Below are 24495 nucleotides of genomic sequence, written 5' to 3' on the forward strand. Positions count from 1 at the left end.
CTAATGTTCCAGGTGGAACTCCAGCAAATTGTAAGATAAGTGTACGTGTGTGAAATGATTATTGCATTTTCTCTAATATAGGTATCCCTTTAGTTGAGCTCGTAACTATTCCCAGAGCTTTCAGCAAAACAACAGAGGAAACTTTCCCTTAAAGATGTAATAGGAAGTATGGGAAGTGATAGCCTGGGGGAAAAAACCTTCAATCCCTCATTTAATTTACTCTGCCTCTTTGACCTCCCTGACAGAAGGTACTGTTTTGTGATAGCAGCAAATGTTGCCTTGGAGCCAGTAACGTGTTTGTTTCACAATGCAATTTTCTTTACTCCAGTACTTTCAGGTCTGCTCTGAAATCTGCTTTCCTTCCCCTCTTTGCTGCGTGTGATGTAAAAGCAAGTTGTCAAATAGGTAAAAAACAATAGTGAGTGAAACACCCTGATTTGTTGGAGTAATGGTCCAACTTTGTATTACAGATATGACATCCAAGTCAGATAATTGTTAAAGATCTCTCTCAATGTGGTAAGTATCCCATAAATTGGCTGTACTTGGAATTTGGTTTTATTTCCTGTTGACTTCAGTCTACTCATGGAATAGTATAACGAGGCTAATGAATATTGCTTAGAGCTATAAGGCTTCCAGTTTATTGTAAAATGTGCTGAAACAGGATTATTGCTGCATTTGTAATCCCTGGGTGAACTGTTCTACTTTGGAGCATGACTTTTCTCATGGGAGTATAGCACAGTCATGATTTTAAGAATGGTACCAATTTTTGAAAAAAGTTTTAAAACGAGTCTGCATTGCGGCAGTGCACTCTGCTTTACTGAGTGAGGTGTAGGTGAGAGTGAGAGATCTCTCTGTCAAATGTCTCCTCACGTGGAAGAGCACATCAAACCTCCATACACCCTCCTGTAGGCAGAAAATTGTTGTGCTGGATGTCCAAGTGATAGGTTTTGCTCGTGGTGGTCTTGGTGTGGCCAACCTGTGCCAGCAGCATGATGAAGTAGTTAAAACTTCCTCTTCAGTAGCCCTGCCAAGGGAACATGCCAGCCAATGAAGCCTTCCTCAAAATCAGACAGTGGATGGTGTCCTGCCTTAGGAGACCACTACTGAGAATGCACCAATACCTTTAGCTACTTTCAAGACCACTTAATAGAAAACTTATTTGTCCTGCTGCTTCTTAGGTACCAAACCCAGCTGCCTTGCTGCTGCTGTTTGGTCCGTGCAGGTATTGGCTGAAAATTAAGGGGAAAGTATGTGTGTGAGCTATGGAAAAAAAACCCCCTGTGTTTTAAAGTCCAAGCTGATGTGTGTTGTGTGTTTCTTCTTGCAGAACTGAGAAAGACCTTTGGTGTCTTTACAAAGGAAGTACCACCACAACAGTGGAAGCAGCTTATGAGAACTCTTCTACAGGAAAATGATATTGATAAAGTTATATCTAAATTTCCTAATAATAGAGAAGAACAATCATATCAGATGCTTCTCATCTGGAAAAAGAGACTGGGAAAGAAGCAATGTATTATTTATCTACTGGATGCATTGAGGCACATAGATACCAAGGTTTATTACACTGTATTAAACACTTTAAAAAGTCGTAACACTGTAAGTAGGAGCTGAAGATTAATGTTTATGAGGAACTGCAAAAATGTTCCTGTGTACATATGTGTGTCTTCAGACTTCCTTAAATGAGGGTGTCAGGAACTGCTGGTAGAAATAGTTAGCCTCCTCAGCTCATGGAGACAGCCGGAAGGGATGTAATACCTCTGTTTTTTTCATGTTTACATGACCTTTCTACCTCTGAGTCATAAAATATTAAACACAGGTGCTGGATGCCCACTTCGGAGCCAGGAGCTGGGGCATCCCTTACTTTGTGACAGTGCTGTCCCAACCTGCGGGCGGGTACCAGGAGTCCGCTGCTGGTTTTGCGTACTGCGATGCTTTCGTTTCCGAAACCATTTTGTGTTGTATCGGGAGTGCTCAGCACCGCTGTGTTTGAAGCACAGCAATAAAACAGTGGCTCAGACAGAAGCTCGCTCTGGGACTTTGTTCTGCGGCGGAGCCTCCATCCTTGGGGCTATTTAAGGAGAGGCGGGCGGCGCTGCTCGGAGCGGGGACTCCTCCGTTGGCACGATGCCCTGGGCGGTCATTTCCCGGCCAGGCCGTGCGGGGCCGGGCCGTGTGGGGCTGGGCAGTGCCGTGTGGGTCCGGGCGGTGCTGTGTGGGGCCGGGCGGTGCCGTGAGAGGCCGTGCCGTGTGGGGCCGGGCGGTGTGGGTCCGAGCAGTGCCGTGCCGTGCCGTGCGGGGCTGGGCAGTGCCGTGTGGGTCCGGGCGGTGCTGTGTGGGGCCGGGCGGTGCCGTGAGGGGCCGTGCCGTGTGGGGCCGGGCGGTGTGGGTCCGAGCAGTGCTGTGCGGGGCCGTGTGGGGCCGGGCAGTGCCGTGTGGGGCCGGGCAGTGTGGGTCCGAGCAGTGCCGTGCCGTGCCGTGCCGTGCCGTGCGGGGCCGCGCGGCGCTGCCCGTTGCCCGGGTGACGCAGGGCTGCCCGTCGGAAGTAGCGTAGTGCGGGCGGGGCGAGGCTTCCGGACGCGCTGTTGCATCAGCTCGGGAGCGAGGGCAGGCGGAGGCAGCAGCAGCAGCAGCAGCAGCTCCGGGATGGCAGCAGCCGCCAGCGCCGAGCACGGTAGGTGGGCGGGCGAGCGGCGCCGCGGGCCTCCGGCGGGGCCGGGCCGAGGGGCGGCCGGCGTTGTCACGGCTCGGCGGGGCCCGGGGTCGCGGCGCCGCTGCTGTCACGGCGAGGTCGCGTCCCTCGGAGGGGCCGCGCTGCCCCGAGCCCCGCGCTGGGGGCGCGTCCCGCTGGCTGCGGCTGCCCTGTGCCCCTCGCGGGTGTGAGGTTGGTGCTGGTGAGGTTCGTGCCGCCGTTCGCGATTTGTGGGGACAATCGGAGCTCCTCGTCACCGCCGTCCGGGAGCGGCTGTGCCCGGCTCGGTGCGCTCGGTCCGTGGCCGCTCAGAGCTCCCACATGTCTCCGTGCCTCCCGCACTGCCTGCCCCAGCCATCGGTGCTCTCCCCTAACTCACACCTGAACTTTTGGGCTTTTACGGGCTTTTTTTTTGTGGTCGTGTTGTAATGATGGGTTGTACTCTTCGCTTCCATATGGAAGGAGGGCTGGGGTAGTGCTATAATTTTTGGCACTACTGTAGCAAATGGAAACTTGGCATACCAGTCATGCAAGTATGAAATACCATTATGGTATGTAAAGGGTTGGAAATTTCTGTCATTCCAGTTGAGGATCTGTAAATACAGATATTTATGCCCCTTTTTCTTTAACAACGCAACAAAGTAACCGAAAGTTACTTTGATCTTTATTCATCTCGTGTAATATTCCCACTAAAGTGCAACATTTCTTGTCATTAAGGGATCAGCTTTTTCAGAAGTCTTTTCAGTGTCTTAGGGGGAAAAAACCCAAGAAAGGCTCAGTTCAGGTGCACTTTGAGAAACTCTTTAGGTACTGTTTGTTAGGGTGGAGTTTTTTTAAACTGAATCTGCAATTGTTATATTTAGTTTCAGTTCAGGAAAAGTGGAAATGAAACTTTCCGGGCTCAAAAGACTAGGATTGAGAAGCTCTTCCTTGGTGTGAGATACTCCAGTCTTAAAAATCCCTGTTCATCTAAAAGCCTCTTGCTCCTTATGTGTGAGACTTGATAAGTCCTTTGTTTTTCTGTCTCTGTGCATGCTGTGTCTGGCATTAGCTGAAATCACTGCATTGGTTTGGTTCTTGTGAAATGTTAATGGAAAAGGAGAATTCATCTTGTCTGAGCAGATGGTTGGAATTCTTTTCAAAGGTACCAGAGTGGCTGGCCAGGATGACAAATGGCCTGTTTGGAGCTGTATTAATAATGTTACATTTGTCTTTTGTGGGTTGTCTTAAATTTGTGAAAGCCAAGTTGGATGGGAAGTTACATTTCAAAATGCTCAGAATTGGGTAGGATTTCTTTTTGGAGAATGCCTCTGCAGAATTCCCAGAACATTTACATTGTCATCTAATTATGACTGACGAGGTTAGCAGGTTCAGGGAAGCCCAGGAAACATTATTTTTCCCTGGAGTGAAGTAAATCCCTGGTTTTGTATCAGCTAGCTTACTGCCTTCTTTATGGCTTTCCTGTATTTACTTTGCCATCCAACACCTTCAAGGAGCAGAGGTTTTCATTCTCAAGTTAATAAAAGTGAAAATTTTCAATGAAATTTGATATTGTGGGGATTATGTGTCTTGATTAAACCTCAAAAGTTATCTTATGTGCAGACAAAATGTAGAAGCTGTCCTGTGCCTTTGAGTCTGTGTGTTGCTGCTGTCTCTCAGACAAACTCCCAGTGTCCTTTAAAAGTCTCTGAAGCACTCCATGCATGGAAAGAAGAATGTGTGACACTTATATCACCCAAAGGGATTGTACATCAGTGGTCATGGTGTGAGAACTGTATTAATTGATGTCTGCAGTGGAACTTTTTTGAAAGAACTGTCTACTGGATGACATTAATTCTTCTGATTTTTCAAGGTTATTTTGTTACCTCTCCAATGCTCGTGCTCAGTGCTTGTTTCCTCTTGTGTGATACGATATCTATGGATCATTCTGTTCACATGAGTTAAAATTCAGTGTTATGCAACAGCTCTGTAGTACTCTCGTGTTTCTGCTGTCAAGGAGACACCTCCTGATGCAATTGAGTAGTAACAACTGCATCTGTTCTGTTTTGGGGATGGAAACAAATTGCAGTTAGAGAGAAGGGCAATTCCTTAGCTGTTTTCCTAAAGCAACAAGGAAAACAGGTCATATGTACATTTATCCATTGGGCCTTCTCCCTCAGTACTTGTTGAATCCATTGATTGGTATTAATTAATCCATCAATTTGACAGTGGGCAGCTGCCTCTTGCACAGCATTGGCAGACTTGGCAGTGATGGGCTGGAGCTGTGCAGCAGGATGGGGATACTGAAGGGTATGGAAAAATAGGATGCTGCACTTAGGAGGTACCAGGAAATGTTTCAGTATGAGTCTTTAATGAAGAAGGAATTGAAGGAATTTGAAGGAATTGCAAGATGGGGGGAACTGAGGATGCAGAATGGAAATCACAGAAAACCAGGTTCTGTACATTTTCTGTTCTTCTTTCAGCCATGATATCAATTAAACCAGAACAGACTTTTACATAGACAGCTGTCACTGATTCCTTTTGCTTGAAACAAGCTATCCATGGCTCCACTGCCTTCCAAGGCACTGTTATCACAGTCATCTGCTCACCACAGCCTGTGAAACTGATTTGGGACCCTGGGAATGGGACACTGAGCCTGCCAAACATTTTAATTTGAAGTATTAATGTCTGTGCCAAGATTGATAAAAAAAGTTTCAGTTGTTAGGCTTATCAGTGCTAAGCTGGTCCCGATATTCACAAGCAGTGTTTGCTACCTCTCCTTGCCAAAATTAGCTTGTATGAGTGCTGTCATATTTGTTGCATTTGTGTGTAAGTTTGGGCAAGTTCCCTTTTAGATTGGTTTGCAGATGTGGTTGGAAAGCACTTACATTGTTTCAGATACACTGACTTGCTTCCCATTAGCAGCCTGATGTGTGAATAATGGTCATAATAACCATAATAATACTTTGCAAATTGAGTGTTGCTTTTCCTTGCAAAAGATCTTTTCTTTGAGATACAGTTTCATTTCTACCTAGATCATTCTTGTAATACCTTTTTTTTTGCCTTCTTCCTCATATCTTTCATGTATACAAAATTCATGTTCAAGTCTTAGGTTTCCACTGTTAATGAACAGAACTGTTACAAACTATTTAATGTGTACAAACATGTGAAGTTCTGTGTTGATAAACATCAGTAAATATTTAGGAGCATGAAAAGATTATAGTAAATTAACTGTGTGAGCCAAAGCTGAATCCCATTCAGCTGGGTAAGGCAAACTATGAGGTGGAGTTATGAGCCATTATTTCCTTGGTATTCGTTATTTGTACTGAGCAATTGCATGGATAGGCCTTGAGAAGGATTTATACTTTACATGCATCTGTCTTCTTTTATTCATAGTTATTTTAAATTTTTTAAAATAATCAAAATTCACAAAAGATATTAAAATCATTCACCTTTTTTCACATTAGTTCTCCCAATGCATCCCTATATCTCATTTATACCCCAAAGAGTTGAATACAAACATGCTTGATATCTAGCTGCCACTTCCCTGTCATCTTGAGTTGCTGTTGGATATTTTAATAATTGATTTTTGTATAGAAAATGGTTCATAAAGTTTTAACTGATGAAAAACTTTGTGCCATCCCTCCCATCCTCTCCTAGCCATCACTTTCCCATCTCCTTTCATTCCTGCCTTTCCAGGAGCTGTGAGCACCTCCATGCTTTGGGAACTCCCTGTGCAGGAGATGTTCCTGCCAGTGTGAGGAGTGACACTTGTGGCTTTGGGAGCAGGGACAGGTGCTCTCCTGCTGCTCTCTCGCTTCTCTGCACGTGACCTTGGCTTGGGTTACCTTGCTGGCTGACTACCTAGGCAGGATATTGCCTTCATGTTTGTACAGTGCTTTGAACACGCGAACAGAGCCACAAACATTGAATCACTGTTGGAAAATGTGAATGCTGGGTTTGCCTAATGGCAGTGCTAGCATAACCTCAGAGTGCTTTGTGCCCCCTGGCTCTTCCAGGGAGCATCCCCACCAACACACAGAGCTTTCCTCTGTGTCCCTGTGTTTGTCCAGAGGAGACATAACTGAACCTGCTTTGCCTGTATACCAAAGAAATCACAGAATTAAAAAATTGTGTGAGAGGGCCGTGGTCTGATATCCTTTCTGTTTGTTTGTGTAGGTTTTACTCATTTTAGATATTATTCATGTGCCTGAGGAGAGAAGGGAGCATGGGAGAAGTATGGGAATACACAGGAGCAGCTGAAGTTGTGAGTTTCCAGAGCAAATAGGAGGAACTGAGCATTGTGCTGGGAGCCTGTGTGCAGGCAACACCCCTGCAAAGATGTAACTACATGCTCAAGTTCAGTGGACATATTCACAGCCTTTCCACAGTGCATAAAATGAATCATATTTAAATATTGACAGGATGAGTGTTTTAGCAGCATGGAAAAGAGTGACTGATTAGGTTTGCTGTATGTGAAGGATTTTCTCCAATTTTGGTAGATTATATTCTTCATGAAAAAGACCTGTGTTCTTGTCCTTATCACTCTTTGAAAGATGTCTTCACAAACTTATGGCAACATGAACATAATCCTGTTAACAGGAAATACGTAGTTATTTGGGAGCTTGTATTAAATCTAATTTTCTGAAATTTCTTACCAGTTGCCCGAGCTAATTTACAGGGGGAGATGTGTGTTATAAGGATATATTTTGGTCATGGGATCTCCTTCTTTTAATGCTGACCAAATGTCCTGTGCCTCTCTTTACAGCTTCCAGCTACAGTTTTATTCTGAGCATTAGTGAAGAGGAAGCCAGGGTGAAGGCTCTGAACGAGTACCTGAGCACTCGTAGTTATATCCAGGGGTTCACATTTTCACATGCAGATGTGGAGGTGTTCAGAAAGTTTTCGGGGCCACCTGTGGACCAGTATATCCATGTTGTCCGGTGGTACAGACACATAGAAGCAATCTATGATGGCAGCAGTGACAAAAATGAGCCTTGTAAACTTCAAACAAGTGAGTAATTTGAAACTGGTGGGCAGGTTGTAGACTAGCTGACATTGTGTTGGTTGTTACTGCGAGAAGTTCCCTTTCATACTCTCTTGCACGCCTTAAGAGTTACAGTGTCAATTTGTATTCAAAGTCATAACATTATTCTTGCATACAGTTACTGTGCAATTGATAGATCCTGAGCTATTTGGATGTAAAAGCTGTTACTTTTTTTTTTTTTTAAGTTAAAGTTCCTCAGTGTACAGAATTTGATTATGTGTGTTTTCTTTAAAAATCTGGCTATCTTCTGGTTTGTAAAAGAATGTGTGGGTTTGGGCTTTTTCCTGGAAATACCAAGATTTGCCCAGTCTACTTTTTTCCTTGCAAGATTGACCAAATAGTTGTTCTATAATATACAAATCCACAATACAATAAACTGAATGCTTCCTCTTCTAATTGTTATTAACACTGAGCTTCACAAAGAATGTCTGGGCTTCTTTTTTAACCTTGGTAATTTAGGCATGCTGATGATTTGAGGAAGTATTAACTGGTTAATCTAGGTCATTGTGTAAGCATGGGCAGGCATTTTTGGGAGCTGCATCACTCTCCTGAGTTGTTTCCCAATGAGCTAGTCTAATTTAATTGCCTTATAGTGAGATCCTTGCTCAGGGAGTCATGAAATAATGAAAAATAACAACGCAGAGCTGTTGTATAGTGTTTGCAGTACCTACAAATGAATGCATGTCTGTCATTCTTGCTGATGGTTGTTAACTAGTATTGCTCCAATGCCATCTTCTCACAACCTCTCCCCATTTGTGTTCTCAATTCCTAAAAGACCAGCAGTTAAAATCAGACTGCTATGAGTAAATTCAGTGTGTTGTGTGTGCCTGCAAGTGTTTGTGCTGGTTATTATTTCCTTCCAGCAGAGAAGGGATCTCAGCTGCACCCCTGGCTCTGGTAGCAGATCTGTCCACCAACTGCAGATTGTCTGTAGACTTCCATGGAGCAGAAACAGAAAAGGTTTCCATTTTCCTGACCATGAAATCTTTACTGTTAAATCTCTCTTTCTGAAGGGTTATATCTTCATGATGTGTTTCAGGAATCCTGGAATGGTGTTCTGCAGTGTTCACCATGAAAATAACACACAAATCTGCCATGCTTCTTAGGCCATGAATGCTTCATTGTTGTTTTTTTGGTGTGGCAGAAAGCTCCATGGTGGATTAGAGCAAATGAACTTCAGTTCCACCAGAGGAAAGGCTGTAGGCTGGCAGAGATGCATTTGACCAAACTAACCTATATTTTACCAGCCTTTTACTTTGCCCTTGGCATCTGTGTAGTGGGTAAAATGTGACACCTAACTCACAAGCTGAGAAATATGGAGTGCAGTATCTGGGTTTTTCCTTATGTTCGTGTGGTTGTAACTGAAGAAAGCTTTACAGATTTATCTTTTATTAGGCTAACCCACACAGGCTTCTTTCCCTGAGGGAAGCGTTGGCCACAATTAAGCATGCCAGAGTAATCTTTGTAAATCAAAGAGTAAACAAATCCATACCTTGGTGTATGACCTGTGTTATGGAGAGACTGCTCTTGAACTTGGGGTGTTCTGTTCAGGAGTACCTCATGCAGTGAAATGTTTAGAATGGACACACATTTCCATGGATTTATAGCATGGAATTTAAATGAAGTCCCATGAAGTGAGACAGAGTACTACACTTAACATATTTTTTTCTTATTTGGGCAGTTAGTCAAAAAAGCAAGATGAAGAGATTACATTTTTTTATACTGTGAATGTTTACATTACTTGAAGGTTTTCCGCCAAAATGTGCATATGAAGCTATTGAGAGAAACAGAGTTAATGAAGAGCACCCCGAGACACAGGATAAGAAAGGCAATTTTGTTGTCAAAACAAATAGTTTGTATAATATTTTCTTGCAGCTAAAATGCATACCATGAGAATTCCTAAACATAGTGCTGTGTGTATTAAGCTGGCAAACTTGCTGTATTTTTGAATTTCTTGGTTTGCTTTCATGCCTAGTTAATGTGATAATTGGTTTAACATCATTACAGCTGTAAGCAGCCCAGTACACAGCAAACTGCAACTCTGACAAATCACATGCCCACACTTCTCTTTGAAAAAACCCCATGAGTTTAACAGCTGTGTTGCTTCTTACAAATTTAGGAGAAAACAAATTCAAGAATATTGTCACTAATATTACCCTGGGTTTTATCTACTCTCTTTAATGACAAAGTGTAGCCTCTTGCTGAACTGGAGCATATTTGTGGTAAATGAGTGTGTTCAGTAATGCCTTGTGTACTTAGCAACAATGCATGATAAAAAGCTGGGGTTCTTTCTAAGCCTTTCTGTCAGCTCTCCCTCTCACCCTGAGTGCACATACTCTGTCAATATTGGCTCTAGAGACCACCTCTGGACTCTGGAGATATTTTGTAAATTCTGTGTGAGATCTGTGATGTGCCATCACAGTAAAATCAGTGGTGTTGCAAAAAGCCCAGGACTGCCATAACACTTCATTAATGATTCATTAAATTTCAAAACTCATGGTAATACTTTACCTGAATTGCATGCTCTTGCTTTTGTACCCTCTTCCTCACTGCTGTTTGGATCAAAAACTAAAAGGAATGGCAATTTAGAGAGTAGAAAATAAACTAGATTGCAATAATTCACTTTGGTTTTGGTGGCTTTGTAGGAGGCTCTAACAGAAGTAGCTGCAATACTAGGATTGAAGCTCTTTTCTCCATTTAGATGTGGGGTTTTTTCCTTCTGAAATAATGATGTGATAAGGAGAAAATGTTATATTGCAAATCTGTGTGTGGAAAGTGTCTTTTAAACTTTCTTTAAACTACCTTTTCTCCTAGGTAAAGGCAAACGAGTGCAGCCTCCCTGGTCTCCCCCTGAAGGGACAAAACATTCCAGGCTCTGCCTCTACAACAGTCTGACTCGCAGTAAGGTGAGAAAATGAAAGGGAAGTGGGGATTTCCCTAGAAACACAAACAGAGCAGCCATCAAATCCTGTTTCTGAAGTGTTTGCCCTGTCAATAGTCGGGTCGCTGGGTTGTATTTTGTAAATGTTAACAAGCACAAGCCAAGAACTCTGTACCAATCAATTGCATTTGCTGGGCAAGTGTAATGCTATTTACATTAACATATGTACACTACAAGTGTGTGTATCTTTGTGCATACTGCATAATATACAGTTTCAAGTTGTCATGCAAAGTAGCCAGGCATTCAACTGTAATACCCATTAGTGTAGGCAGTGTGAGCTGAATAAAATCACAGTTTCTTTATTCAGATGTTGTCTATGTAAAAAACGTCTCACTAATTATGTAGATGCAATATAAAAAGTGTAAAACTTCTTGTGGTCTTGTTTGAAAGTCCTTTGGGAAAGAGGAAATATGAAGAATATTAATTTTACATGGGATGTAATATTGAAGTATCTGTGAACTGATTATAGGGTGTAACCTTTTTCAATGCAAAAGAAAACTTTTACAAAAAGTTGGAGTAGTGCCCTGCTCAGTCCAAATAGTTGTAAGCTGATAGCTTGGTTGATTAGAATGCATAGAACATAAGCAGCCACACCTCATTATCTCTCTCACAGGATAAAGCTAGTGGTGATCTTTAGTTACGGTAAAGTTGAAAATGGAATAACTACTTGTTTTTTGTAATTATAATCCATGTTTTCACGTTCTCATCTCCAAATGGGGTGTTACTGGCCTGAGGTCATGTCTTCAATTTCTTCTGACCATTGTATCTTCCCTTTCAATTAAGGAAGTATTTCAGCCTCAGAATGGAAAAAAGGTCTTGTGGTATTGCTGTGGTCCAACAGTTTATGATGCTTCTCACATGGGACATGCCAGGTACTGCATTCCTTACTTTGATATAGGTGGTAACAGTGCCTAGTGGAAGCAAAAGAGTATTAGAAGAAGGTATTACTCAGATGAGTATATTACTATCAGTGCTTGCAATTCAAGATTAAAAGCACCTTATAATATTTTATCATTGTGGGATTAAAAACTTTCTAATAGATGGGGCAAAGTAAAACTGCTGCACAGTTATTGATTAAGGTTAAAATGGTTTGTGGACAGAATAGATACTGCTGTTTACTGAAAACACCTCTGGGTTGTTTTTTTTTTTTGGTTTTAGGTCCTACATCTCATTTGATATCCTGAGAAGAATCTTAAGGGATTATTTTAAATATGATGTTTTCTATTGTATGAATATTACAGATATTGATGACAAGGTAAGGGGTTTTTTAATCTATTTTTTTGCAAAATTTTTTGCAATCTAAAATGCTCAACTTTTAGAATGGAAGTCAGTCACATGTAATTGCCACTTGATAAGCCAAGATAAATCTTACACTTATTAACTGAGACATACATTTTGTGCACAAAAGCACTGATTTTCTCTGTTTTGTAGCACTCCTATGGTAGCAAACTCTTTAGTGTTGTATAATAATGAATGCTGTCACAAATAATGAAGACTCAGTATTTTAAAGAGATCATTTATTTTCTTTGCCTAATAAGGTAATTCACTGACTCTGTTGAGGTAGCCTATTAACTGTGTATGGTGTGTTTGATTTGTGTTATTGCACATTATTCTTGTAGCTTGTTAAATTTATAGGGAAATGCCTTTTGTAAATAATGGATTTTATCTGCACTTTGTATAACTATGTGTCACTTCACAGAAATATTTTCATGTTTCTGATTTGTAGATCATCAAGAGAGCAAGACAAAATCACCTTTTTGAACGATACAGAGAGAGCAAATGCACACCAGATCAGCTGCTTGAAGATGTTAGAACTGCCTCAGAGGTGAGTGTGGTAATCTCTGCTTGTGTTTTAGGGTTTCACTCAGTAATGTAGGAAAGCATCTAGAGAATGCTTCAGACTTTGCTGCCTCCTTAAACTTTCTGCTTCTTTTAGTTCTGGTACTGCACATGTTAGAAATGTTACTTGAACTGCACATCACTTTGCTTTTTACATTGCTTTAGAATTGACAAATTCTTTAAAAGGCATCTTAGCACTTATTTGTGAGTCCTCAAACAGCATTTGGATGTTTGTGTGTTAGAAATTCAAACTTTAAAAATAATCCTTTAAAAGAGTTTTTGATCAGTGGTCTGTCCATAATCTTTTAAAGCTTGGGAGGTTTCTCCTTTTTACCTTTGATGACCTTGGAAGGAAAAGGCTGGAAAGCTTTAAGGATTTAATAAATTGTGTATTCAGGACTGAAGGTGAGGGAAGGTGATTCTCTGGTAATTTTTAGAGCTACAGATTACAAAGAGATTATCATTCTAATGAATTGAATACAGGGCTGGAAATAGGAGGCTTGGAAATTTTGCCCAACTATCTTTGCCTGACATACTGCCTAAACATTGCATTTAATCTCTCCCTGTTTCACATTAAAGCTTGTCCTTTTCAAATTCGTGGTAATCAGCTGTGCAATTAAGGTGATCAGCTGCACAGAAAATGAAAACAGCAGTAATTATGATGATGATGTAGTGATTTATGAAGTCTTTCTGAAAAAATGAAATTGGGTACAAACTAAAGTCTTGTGATTGCACCATTATTTCTGATGAGGAGCATATTTCATATTTCAGTAGTTGATGTCAAAGCTTTTTCTGTGGCACAATGTCTTATTCATCACTAGCAAGGTACAATGTGGCTAAGATAATATCCTGTGTATGGAGCATGGTGCTGCTGTACTGCAGTTGGCTTTCTAATTTATTTTTTTTAATTGTAGCTCTTTTCAGTTAAACTAAATGAAACGACAGACCCAGATAAGAAGCAAATGTTGGAAAGAATTCAAAATGCAGTCAAGTCTGCTTTTGACCCTCTACAAGAAGCTCTCCAAGCAAAGCTCCCTGCTGAAGAGATCAGCAGATGTCATGAGGTAAGTTTGAGCTCCTTTTTATATTTTATATTTGGCTTATAATTGTTAGGAGGTTTAAAAATATTGTGTAGCTTGTAGTAATTCCCTGAGACGTATGGAACCTTTAATTAATAAAAAGAGAAATGATGGGACTGAATTTTTAGTACTTTGCACTCAATACAGGAAATTTGATTCTTCAGTTCAACTACAGACTTTTTGGATGCTGTTTTTATCAATAACTTTTTTTTAACCTTTTCAATGAGGATTTTGCTCTTTTATGTACTTACACTTTCTCTTTAACTTTTTTGTCTTGATGAATTAATTTCATTATAGGTTACTGAACACACATTTCTGATGTTCCAATACTGGTGTCAGTTTTCCACACAAGTGTTTGTTATCGGAGAGGAAAATACCTCCCCCAAAGTTGTGTTCAGGATTATTTTTATGAAAAACAATTACATTTAGTGACAAATATTCATGTTCACTTTATGGTACTGTCCAGTAATCAAGTCAGTCAGTATAACTATTTTTAGTAGTTATTGTCTTTTTGTAAATTATTTCCATTTTTATCTTCTCTTGCTTTCAGATTATTTGTGATAAGTACTGTGGGGTACATGTGGTTATGTGCTCCCTTCTTGAGAAGAACCTGTCTCTGAATTATGTTACTTTTTTTTTTAAAGCCCAGCTATTCTAATATCAAGTGCTTTTATAAAAGGCTATACTGATCTAATGGAATTTTTAAAAACCCTAAAATCTAAGCAATCATACATTCTGCATTATATCCTAGTGTCAGAAATAGAAATCCTTTCATATAAGACTAAAAGGCATCCTTGCTGATGTCCAAATTAGTCTTTCAGACACTTTTTAGCAATGTGCACAGTAAGGCCTCTTTTTAGATTATCCAGTAGCAGTGGTGGAACAGAAAATGTAATACAACTGCAGGTCCCATCTGGTGTTTACAGCATAAGCTCCAGATGCCTATTGAAGTGAGCAGTATCAAAACAGATACCACTTAACAGTTTGTCTTCCTTGCCGTGGTTGTTTCATCTATATCTATGAAGAACAATATGATAAAAATATGGTAGAAACCTGCATTACTCTGTATTCACAATTAAGTGTCTCATTGCACATGTCTTATTCTTTATTTCTCTTTCTCTGTTAAGAATAAGATCTTTCTGCACAATTTAAACAGGGCAAGTCTTGGATCAGGTGCTCTTATGATTATTGTTTTCTAGACACTATTGGAAGAAGCCAAAGATTTGCTGTCTGACTGGCTGGACTCAAAATTTGGCAGTCAGGTGACTGACAATTCCATATTCTCAAAGCTCCCCAAATTCTGGGAAGGGGAATTTCATAAAGATATGGAAGCACTCAACGTAAGTAAATGAACTGTTTTCTCTTCTAAATATGTTTGTGCCATGCCTTAGAGTACCCAGAAGACAATTTAGCTCCTTATTAGCTTTCAAGAATCTCATATTTCAGCCTTATTGAAAATTACTTTAATATTAATAGATAGGTGTTAAATTAGCACTTGCTCTGTTTCCATCCAACAATCTTAAATCTGTTGTGGTTATTGTTGCACATCACTTAATGTGTGCTCTCCTTGCCATTCTTCTGCTGCAACATGGGGAAATAATTATAAATTGGTCCAAAAAAGTTTGAGCTGGAACCTGTTGGCTGCACAAGAGATCCCTGCCAACCTCAGCATTTAGACTGCCTACTTAAGAGTATTCAGCCATTAAGAAATTATGTGATGGTAACCACCAAGAAGAGATTTGTCTGTTACACATAAAATGTTGTGTTGTAGTTCAGGTCAGTGAAGGTTGATTTATTTACCTGCAAATCAGAGGGACTTGCTGTCTCTTCTGTCAGAAGAGCTGGAATCCCCTCAAAGGCTGAGGAAAAGTGGCCACAGCACATTGGCTCAGAGCAGAAAGCTTGAAATAGGAGTGTTGGATTTTATTATCACTTGCTTTTGAGCAAAATTGTAACCAATACATAACATATATGTTTAGTGCATATTTCCATATATATATATTTAATTCTGCTTTTTATCTCTAGGTTTTACCTCCAGATGTTTTAACACGGGTTAGTGAATATGTGCCAGAAATTGTGGATTTTGTGAAGAAGATTGTGGATAATGGTTATGGGTAAGTTTGCTACCTGATGCTCAAATGATTGCTTTCAGCTGTGAGCTGTTTTCTCTGTTTCCATCTGCAACAGTAGTCTTTGCCAGGAGCCGTTCTTCATCAAATAAAGAAATTTCAGGTTTCTTTGCAAAAAGCTGTTATTTTTACCTGATGTGCTTCTTATGATGTACTATAGGGTGAAATCCTTGTTCATTAAAGTCAAAGTCCCATTCACTTGAACTGTGTTTGATTGCTAGTCTTCCTCAAACATTGTCCAAAATTGACGTGTAATAGTTAGAAATCAGTTGCAAATAACATAAGAACTACAACTTGTAAAAATTTATGACTGTTTCTTGATACCTCTCAAAAGCTTAACAATAGCTGCTGTTTTCTCTTCAAATAATTTTATTATAACTTCCAACAATTTCTCCAAAGCCTTCATATGGTAAGGCCTTAAAACATAGGCTCACCTAAGTCATATTTACAATACTGAGCAGTACCATAATGTGAGTGGAGTTACTAGAAAACTCATGGGAGTCATTTTGGGGATAAAACTCACTTAAGTTGTGATAGAAAGTTAGCTAAATAATGATCTTTAACTTTTCAGGTATGTGTCTAATGGATCTGTATACTTTGATACTATGAAGTTTGATGCCAGTGAAAAACACTCCTATGCTAAGTTGGTGCCTGAAGCTGTAGGTGATCAGAAAGCTCTTCAAGAGGGTGAAGGTAAAGATTTGCTCAGTTGCTGAAGAAACTGATGATGTATTGGTCTCTTCAGCTGGTTTCACTGACATTTGGATCAGTCACAATCAGAGCTTAATGATTTACCTGCTGCACTCCCTTTACCAATTTCTTTGCCGAATTTTTGTAGCTTGAGCCAGTACTTTCCTGAAAGTTTTTAATTGGAAAATACCAAGAAATGTTATTAATCCTAGGATGGTTTGGGGTTGCTTTTTATTTGTTAGTGAGGGATTTTTTGGTCAGAATTGTGAATAACTCAGTCATTTGGCCATAGCCCAGTTATTTGCCCATTCGTTTGGCTCAGAGTAGGAGCAAAGACTTGAACCTGGATCTTCCACATGCCAGACACGAGTTTTCCATATCAGGCTGGGGTTATTTCATGACAAATATTTGGGTTCCTCTTTACTACTGAGAGCTCTTTGTTGTGTTTAAACAAATCCAAATATAGATTTTTTTGAATAAAGCTATAGCAGAGGATTAACTTAAAATGCTCAGTAAATGGAGCTCATTAGTTATCTGCTCCTAAAGTTGTATAGTTTTAGCAAATCATGCAGAAAGTTTACAAAAAAAATATTAAAAGATTTTTTTATAGTACTCTTACCAGGTGAAATCAGGACACTCATAGAGCAGTAGGTAACAGAGGAGTAAATGTAGTTATTGAACAAATACCAACTATTCTGTGCAGCAGCTGAGATTAGGGAAGAAATATTCTATTATCAGATTGTATGTGCAGATTAAGACAATCATAGTCTCAATTTAGATCCATCTAACTTTGGAATGAATTGAATCTGCGGTCTTACTTGTATATGTTTATGGGTTTTTTTCTTTCTGTATTTCTTTTTCTATAACTGCAGTATTGGATTTGTGCTTGGTAAGAGAATGTAGATGTGCAGCTGATACTTGTCAGCCAAACATTAACCAAACCCCAAAGGATTATCAAGGTTAATAATGAGGATTTTTGAGGGTTCAATGATTTGGGCATTTGTGTTTTGGGGTTTTGTTGTTTTGGGATTTTCTTAAGGTTATTTTTATGTGAGATAGAGCAATGCCAAAAATCAGTAATGCTGGTATAAAATGTATACATTTACATTTTCCCTTTTGAAAGGTGACCTGAGCATCTCAGCTGATCGCTTAAGTGAGAAGCGTTCTCCAAATGATTTTGCTTTATGGAAGTCCTCCAAGCCAGGAGAGCCCTCATGGGACTCTCCATGGGGAAAGGTAAGGAAGGACTTTATAATAAGGATTTGGATTTTCTTCGCTTATTTAAGTAGCAGAGTTACACAAGTTTTTTTTGCCTCATTTCATATTAACACCGTATAAATTGTGGAGATTATATATTCAGTCCTAAGGTTCTGTGGTTAGCGTTCATTTAATAATCTAGAATGTGTATCAAGTGTGATACATTTTAAGCAGAAGTTTGCATGCAGGGTCAGCATGGCTGTTACTTGTTGTTTGGCCTCTGTTAATAGACAAGCTTTATCTGCAGTAAATTCTGTTTCCTTTTTTTGCCCTTGTGATCAAAGATATTAGTGTAGCTTTTAAAAGAACAGTAAGAAAGATAATCAGAACATTACAGGCTGGATTGCCAGGCTGAATCTTTTAATCAGTTTCCTTTTGTGAAGCTGAGATTGAAAATCTTTTTTACTCTTAGTAACAGCATGAGGAAATGAGACAGGGGCAGGAGAGGAAGACAGTCACTAGTAACCAAGTAATGCCTTTTTGTTAACAGGGTCGTCCAGGTTGGCACATTGAATGTTCTGCCATGGGTGGATCTGTTCTAGGAGAGTCGATGGACATTCATGGAGGAGGCTTTGATCTCCGATTTCCTCACCATGACAATGAACTGGCTCAGTCTGAGGTGAACAAACTGACCTTCCTGCAGTGATAGGGCAACGTGCTTTGCTTTGACTGCAACTTACACAAATCCCTAATTCAGCTTTTTCAACTTGATGTGTGTTTTGTACAAACACAAATTTTGATTCTCAGGATTTTATTCTCTCAGTTTTCCTACTTCATATGTATGTAAACAGTCTTTTAAACATTTCTTTGGGTTTTGTTTTTTTCCTGCAGGCATATTTCGAAAATGATCACTGGGTTCGGTATTTTCTGCATACTGGTCACTTAACAATTGCTGGCTGTAAAATGTCCAAATCTTTGAAGAATTTCATTACCATAAAAGATGCACTGAAGAAACACACAGGTAAAAATTATTTTGGAATGGGAATGGCTTTGATGTACTTTGAGTGGTGACTGTGATAATTTTTTTATTCAGGGTAACTTCAGGTGTCTTCTTTGCTAACTTTAGAACAGCTTCCTTGTTCTTCTCATCCTTGTTGGTATTTATCAGCATGGATGGTAGTGGTTGTGGTTTTTTTTGGTAGATGTAGTGATAGTAAGGAATTTAAAGATTATGTTCTTAGCCACTGCAGTATTGGAGTCCATGAAAGTGTTTCAGCTTATAAAAACTTTCCTTGTTTATTTTAAACCTGCTACTAGCACGACAGTTACGGCTGGCTTTCCTCATGCACTCTTGGAAGGATACACTGGATTATTCAAGTAATACCATGGAGTCAGCTATTCAGTATGAGAAGTTTATGAATGTAAGTTTTCCATTTCTTCTCCAGCTCTCTAATCTTTGTGTTGTCATGTATGTTTCAAGGAACAGAACTCCAAGGATATGCAGGCCATATTCCCAGACTGGGTTTGCTTTCTGAATCCATCAGGTGGGATGGCACAGTGCTTATTTAGATACCATCAAACTCTCAAGTCCTGTAAATCCCACTGACTGCTACATTTCTCTGCAGTTGGGTGCTCTCTCCAAGTTTTGACATCTCTGAGCAGCTTGGCACTTACACACAAGATCAATTTCTCAGTTGCTTATAGAGCTCAGTCCAACAGACACTCTCTAACATTTCTACCAGGTCAGGCTTTACACAAATGTAGCCAAAGGGGAAGAAGGAATATTGTTCCCACTTTGTCTCCTCACCACAAACATTGAGCCATTGCCTCTGTGCCTTGAGTGAGAGGTTAGGTACAGTTCCTGCCCCTGGTTAGTTTGGAACCATAATTTAAACTCACATTTCCCACAAGTACACTGTACAGCAGTTTGAAATTGTTGATCTTGGTCTCTCCAGCTGTAGCTGTTCTGCTTTTTATGTAAAATGTTTGGTTTGGGCCACAGATCAGGTTAAAATGACTTTTTACTGAGCTGGATGCCCATTCATAACAGATCCTTTATAGAAAGTTATTTTATTCTTCAGCTTCTATTTTTAGCAACACACTTTAAAATCTGCCATAAGAACTGCTGCCTAAACATTTTTAAAAGGTTTTTTGTGTGAGCAGCTTGGTGTTAGAGTATCATAGGGTATCATGTAGTAACAGGGCAAGAGATAAAAATGAATTGCAGTCCAACTGTGATTGACAGAGTTATGCAAAATTACTTCATTGGGTTTTATGGTCTTGAGAAACATCATTATATCCTGGCTGAAACAGCATTGAACCCATAAAGTTTAGGAGTCTCATTAAGAAATAACGACCCCTTTCATAGTAAGTATTGGTTATGTGTAATTGAAACCAACTTCTACCTATATTCTTCTTTTCCAGGAGTTTTTTTTGAATGTGAAGGATATTCTTCGAGCTCCCACTGATGTGACAGGCCAGTTTCAGAAATGGGAAAATCAAGAAGTAGAGCTGAACAAAAAGTGAGAGGAGCGTTCCTACTTATCTCTGAATTGTGTCACTTCATCTTTGATTCTTTTTCCTTACCATATCACTTACAATGTGAAGAGTGATATTTATGTCTGTAGCATTCCCACTTAACATACCAATTCTTCACAAGCAATCATTTTAATCTTGGGACAGCTTTATGAAGGATAGATTAAATTGTTAATTTCCCTTTTGTTTATGTTAAGTACACTGGCATGCCTCATTGCCATGTTTGTGAAGGGAAAGAACTCATTTGTTAGATAGCTGTCATTTTCTTCACTATGTGAAATCTTGTTTTGTCTCTGAGAAATGACCAATAATTCACAGTGTATACAACTGGAAATATTATACTGGAAAAACAGTATTTTACATATTTCAAAGTATAGTAAGCTATCTGTAACAAACAGAAGTTAAATGACCTGACTAAACCATCAAAGATCAGTGCCAGTGTTTGAAAATATGTTGTTGAGGCAATTATACAAATTTTGCAGTCTTTTAACTTCTATAACAAAACAACCATTATTATTTGTAATGCAGACACCTTCCTAAATGAATTCCTTTTTGTCTGAAATTTAAAATAGAGGCATCTTGCATGGCAGTGCTAAAATTGTTTCCTAGTTCAGTTCACTGTTGTGGTCACTAATGTTACTATTGAAGGATTAAGTGCAGATGTTTCTGTGTAGCGATATGCTCTGAAAATTTTATCTTCAATTTGAGGTTGGTGGAGAGAACCCCTTTATTTCAAAAGGTGGGAGACAATAAGTAATGGAGAGGTCAAAAGGAAGGGATAAAGAAGTGGGAGAAATAGATGATGTGCTTTGTGGATATTTGGTTTTGTCTCCTTTCTTCTACCACTTCTTTTTTCTTGGAAAAAGTACATTGTCTGAAGCCCTAAAACCTTTGTGTCATGAAATGATACTTAATATTTATTATATTGTATTATTTATTATACCTACTAACATGTCACTAACATGAAAAGATTTGCATTAATTTATTCCTTTTATCTACTTATAATATTTTCATGACAATTTACTTTGTGTTAGCTTCCAAATTGGTGCTTCTTCCTGGAAAGCTTCTAAACAGAGAACTTGGCTGGTACACAGGGATAGGAGAGCAATACTGTAAAGAAAGTAATAAAAAGAAGATACTAAATAAGCAATTTATACTGCTTAAAAAAAAAACAACAAACTTGGATGAAAAGGCCAGTTGCTGAAAAATTGTTTGATGTAATTTGTGTGGTTAGTTGTTGCCAATTAGATTATGCTGCCTGTCTTTGTCTATAGCAGTAAAACAGGATCATGATAATGCCTTTTTTCTTGTTCATCTGTTTCTTTCAAATACAAACTACAACCACCAAAAAGTTATCTTACTTTTAGGTCCCCTTGCTCTTCTAACAGAGACTTTTCAGAGTACATTGCAGGGTTTTTGTCATGAGTAGTTAAAAAGAATCTTTTTTGTCTCAGTTTTTACGAGAAGAAAGCAGCAATTCACGAAGCACTGTGTGACAATGTTGACACCCGCTCGGTTTTAGAAGAAATGCGCTCGTTAGTCAGCCAGAGTAACTCCTATATTGCTGCAAAGAAATCCTCCAGACAGATGCCAAACAGACTTCTTTTAGAAAACATCAGCTCCTATCTCACTCAAATGCTAAAGGTATGTAACAGCAAGGAGTAATGTTGCTATTGCACTGTGCAGTTATAACTTGTATTTTCAAGTATGGAGGGATCTGTACAGTCTTTGTTTAAATCTTACAGGAAACTAGAGATCCTCCACACATCCCCCAGCCAAAACAACCCAAGCTGCAGTGAGTGCAGGAGCAATTCTGAGTTCTCCATATTGCATTATGTTTTCAGCTAATGTTTTTTTTTTGAATAGTGGAGAGCCCCTAATACGTTCAAGAGAAATTAGCTAGTAGAAAAAATGAGGTCAGAATCTGACATCTTTAAAGCTAAATCTGAAAGCCAATGCTTTGTATGGTGTATGTATGTATCAATTACAGATCATCATCAGAGCATCAATTTGTATGTATCAATTACAAATCAGAACCTCATCTTAACAGAGTTGTGAATTCTGGGTTAAATGAGATCTATTTGAATGCCTAGTATGTGTGATTTTGCTTAGTTTTCACATACCTGTGAATTGATGTGTACAATCTTTTGTTTTTCCTTTACCAGATTTTTGGTGCCATAGAAAGTGATGATGCAATTGGTTTTCCTGTTGGAGGGACTAGTCAAAACATAAATGTAAGTGAAGGACAAAATGCACTAAACAAAATTACTCTGTATCCTCTGAGAGCTTAGGTTAAAGTGATGACATTACTGATATGTAGCTGAATTGCATTCTTTTTGCTTTTAGCTTTTGAATCTGATGTAATTAATTGGCTTAGGAAGCAGGATTTTTATTTTACAAGCACTGGGGTTTTTATAGGTTTGTTTGATTTAATGACAGACAAATTGTATAGCAACCAGAAAAGGAATTATCTTGTCTCCTGAATGATGAGTCTGTTTCCTAAACCACATGTGAACTACAGGCAGCACATGTTACAGTCTAAAGACTCATTACAAGTATTTGTATGCTAAGTAGTTTCAAAAATGTAATTATACTGATTAAACTTCTTTGTGGTACACCAGAAACCAGCCTGGAGGCAGCTGGAGTTTTATCCACATTTCAATCTTTTCTTCTGATCTCATTTGCGGACACAGTTCTTATGTGGCTTTCAAAGGCTGTTTTGCTTTAGTCACCCAACAGTTTTAGGTGCAGAATTTTTCTGGAAATACCTGAGGGGTAGCTGATGAAAATGCTGGTGGGCTCTGGAATACCTGGAATGTTTTCTGGTGCAGGCAGGATAAATAACTCCATGTGAAAGCTATCCACCCTTAGTTCATGCCAAAAATCTCTTGTGGACGCATCAGTGCTGTTTTACAAATATTTTTCTGCATTAAAGGTGTGACCATGCACCTTTGTGTTCCTCCTTAGGAGGAGTAAATTAAACATTTCTGGTGTAAAAAAAAGGCTTAACTTCTTAGTCATCAAAGAATTGGCAAGCTTGCTTATGGTTCGAAGAATGGGAATGAACACTCATCCCATAATTGCCAATGTAAATACTTCTATTTGTGGAAATTTCCATTAATAATGTAATAAGGAAGATGTTCTGTATTGCCTACATAACCCATCAACAGTGATTTTTAAATTTAGGTCAGATTTTTTTTGAATTTCAGAAGAAAGGTAGAACTTAAACACTTACCTTTTTAGGGAAAATGAAAATTAAATTTGTATTTAACACTTCAGGCAGTGTTTCCAATAGATATGCTTTATGGAAGGATTGGTGATAGCTTGAGGCTGTCCTTTCTTTAAAATAGCACTGCCAAGGGTAGTAGAGTGAGAAGAATCTTGTGCAAAAAAAAAAAAATCCTGTGCTAACACATGTTGTTGCCCACAAAAACTGGATTTGTTACCCATGTGCAACAAGCCGGTAATTACACCCTCAAGAGCAACATTGATTATTTGTTTCAGAGTTGTGCAAGTCTGGATGCTCGGTGGTATTCCACAAATCAAGCACACCAACTATCAAAACATTTTACTATTTATGCATTTTGGCAAACAAAGCAACTTGTGTTCACTGGCTACAAGTTATGTAATTCTCTTATTAATTTGTATTCTATCCCCTCTTGGTTAATAATTTTCTTGCTTCCCATGCTAATTAGTCTGCATGCTCAGTCTTTCTGTTCTTGTGAGTTGTTGGTCCCTGAGTTGGTGTTTGAAATTACCTTTTACCCAGCGGGGGCTGATTCAGCACAGTTGCTGACTTGGCTTTATGAGTTTCTTCCTTATCTTGGGAGTTCTGCCAAGCGTCCTTGTGGCCTGTAAATTCTTTGTGGCATTCTTTGTGTCCACTATCAGTGGTCCATCCTTCTGCCCCAGTTTTGTTAACTTCCCCTAAGGTCTGAGATCATTGTAGCATGTCTAGGCCCTAAACCTTAACAAGGCAATTCTACCAACAAGTAGTTTGTTTTTGTAAAGCCTGGGCATCACTTTTAGAATTTGCAGTTAGCTGCTGTCTGTTTCAGGGATTACATCTCCCTTCTTATTGATTAGGCTTGAAAGAATACAAAAAACAAACATTAAAGAACATCCTTTCTTCAGAAAGTTTTACACATTCCACATTTGTTAGCACAGTTGTCAGAAGAATCTTGTGCTAACAATTCTTACACTCAAGAAGCTTTTGTCTTTATCACCCAGATCATTACTAGTGTTAAGCATTATAATACAAAAATGCATAATATCACAAATATTTTGGCTGTTTCATTAAATATTATACTGTCTTTCAGTCTTCCATGCAAATTCTTATTTATCTTAGCACAAATTCAAGGAGGTGAATT

The 24495-nt window shown here is 39.2% G+C and overlaps 1 protein-coding gene across 2 annotated transcripts in view; it reads left to right on the forward strand.

Annotated features, from left to right (window-relative positions):
- Positions 1-2587: 2587 nt before the first annotated feature.
- CARS1 (cysteinyl-tRNA synthetase 1) overlaps positions 2588-24495 on the forward strand; it is a 32068-nt gene continuing 10160 nt past the window's right edge. Inside the window, exons 1-17 of one of the 2 annotated variants that reach the window (XM_059474423.1) lie at positions 2603-2671; positions 7437-7682; positions 10530-10621; positions 11440-11528; positions 11815-11911; positions 12383-12481; positions 13410-13559; positions 14774-14914; positions 15600-15688; positions 16275-16396; positions 17517-17629; positions 18141-18269; positions 18482-18611; positions 18908-19011; positions 20015-20112; positions 21580-21769; positions 22291-22359. In XM_059474423.1, coding sequence (XP_059330406.1) covers positions 2644-2671; positions 7437-7682; positions 10530-10621; positions 11440-11528; positions 11815-11911; positions 12383-12481; positions 13410-13559; positions 14774-14914; positions 15600-15688; positions 16275-16396; positions 17517-17629; positions 18141-18269; positions 18482-18611; positions 18908-19011; positions 20015-20112; positions 21580-21769; positions 22291-22359 — 1986 coding nt within the window. In that variant the 5' untranslated portion in view covers positions 2603-2643. Of the gene's footprint in view, positions 2672-7436; positions 7683-10529; positions 10622-11439; positions 11529-11814; positions 11912-12382; positions 12482-13409; positions 13560-14773; positions 14915-15599; positions 15689-16274; positions 16397-17516; positions 17630-18140; positions 18270-18481; positions 18612-18907; positions 19012-20014; positions 20113-21579; positions 21770-22290; positions 22360-24495 lie in introns of both variants that reach the window. The other variant, XM_059474424.1, reaches the window with a different exon arrangement.

The sequence above is a fragment of the Ammospiza nelsoni genome, chromosome 6 (assembly GCF_027579445.1).
Source record: "Ammospiza nelsoni isolate bAmmNel1 chromosome 6, bAmmNel1.pri, whole genome shotgun sequence".
NCBI lineage: Eukaryota > Metazoa > Chordata > Aves > Passeriformes > Passerellidae > Ammospiza > Ammospiza nelsoni.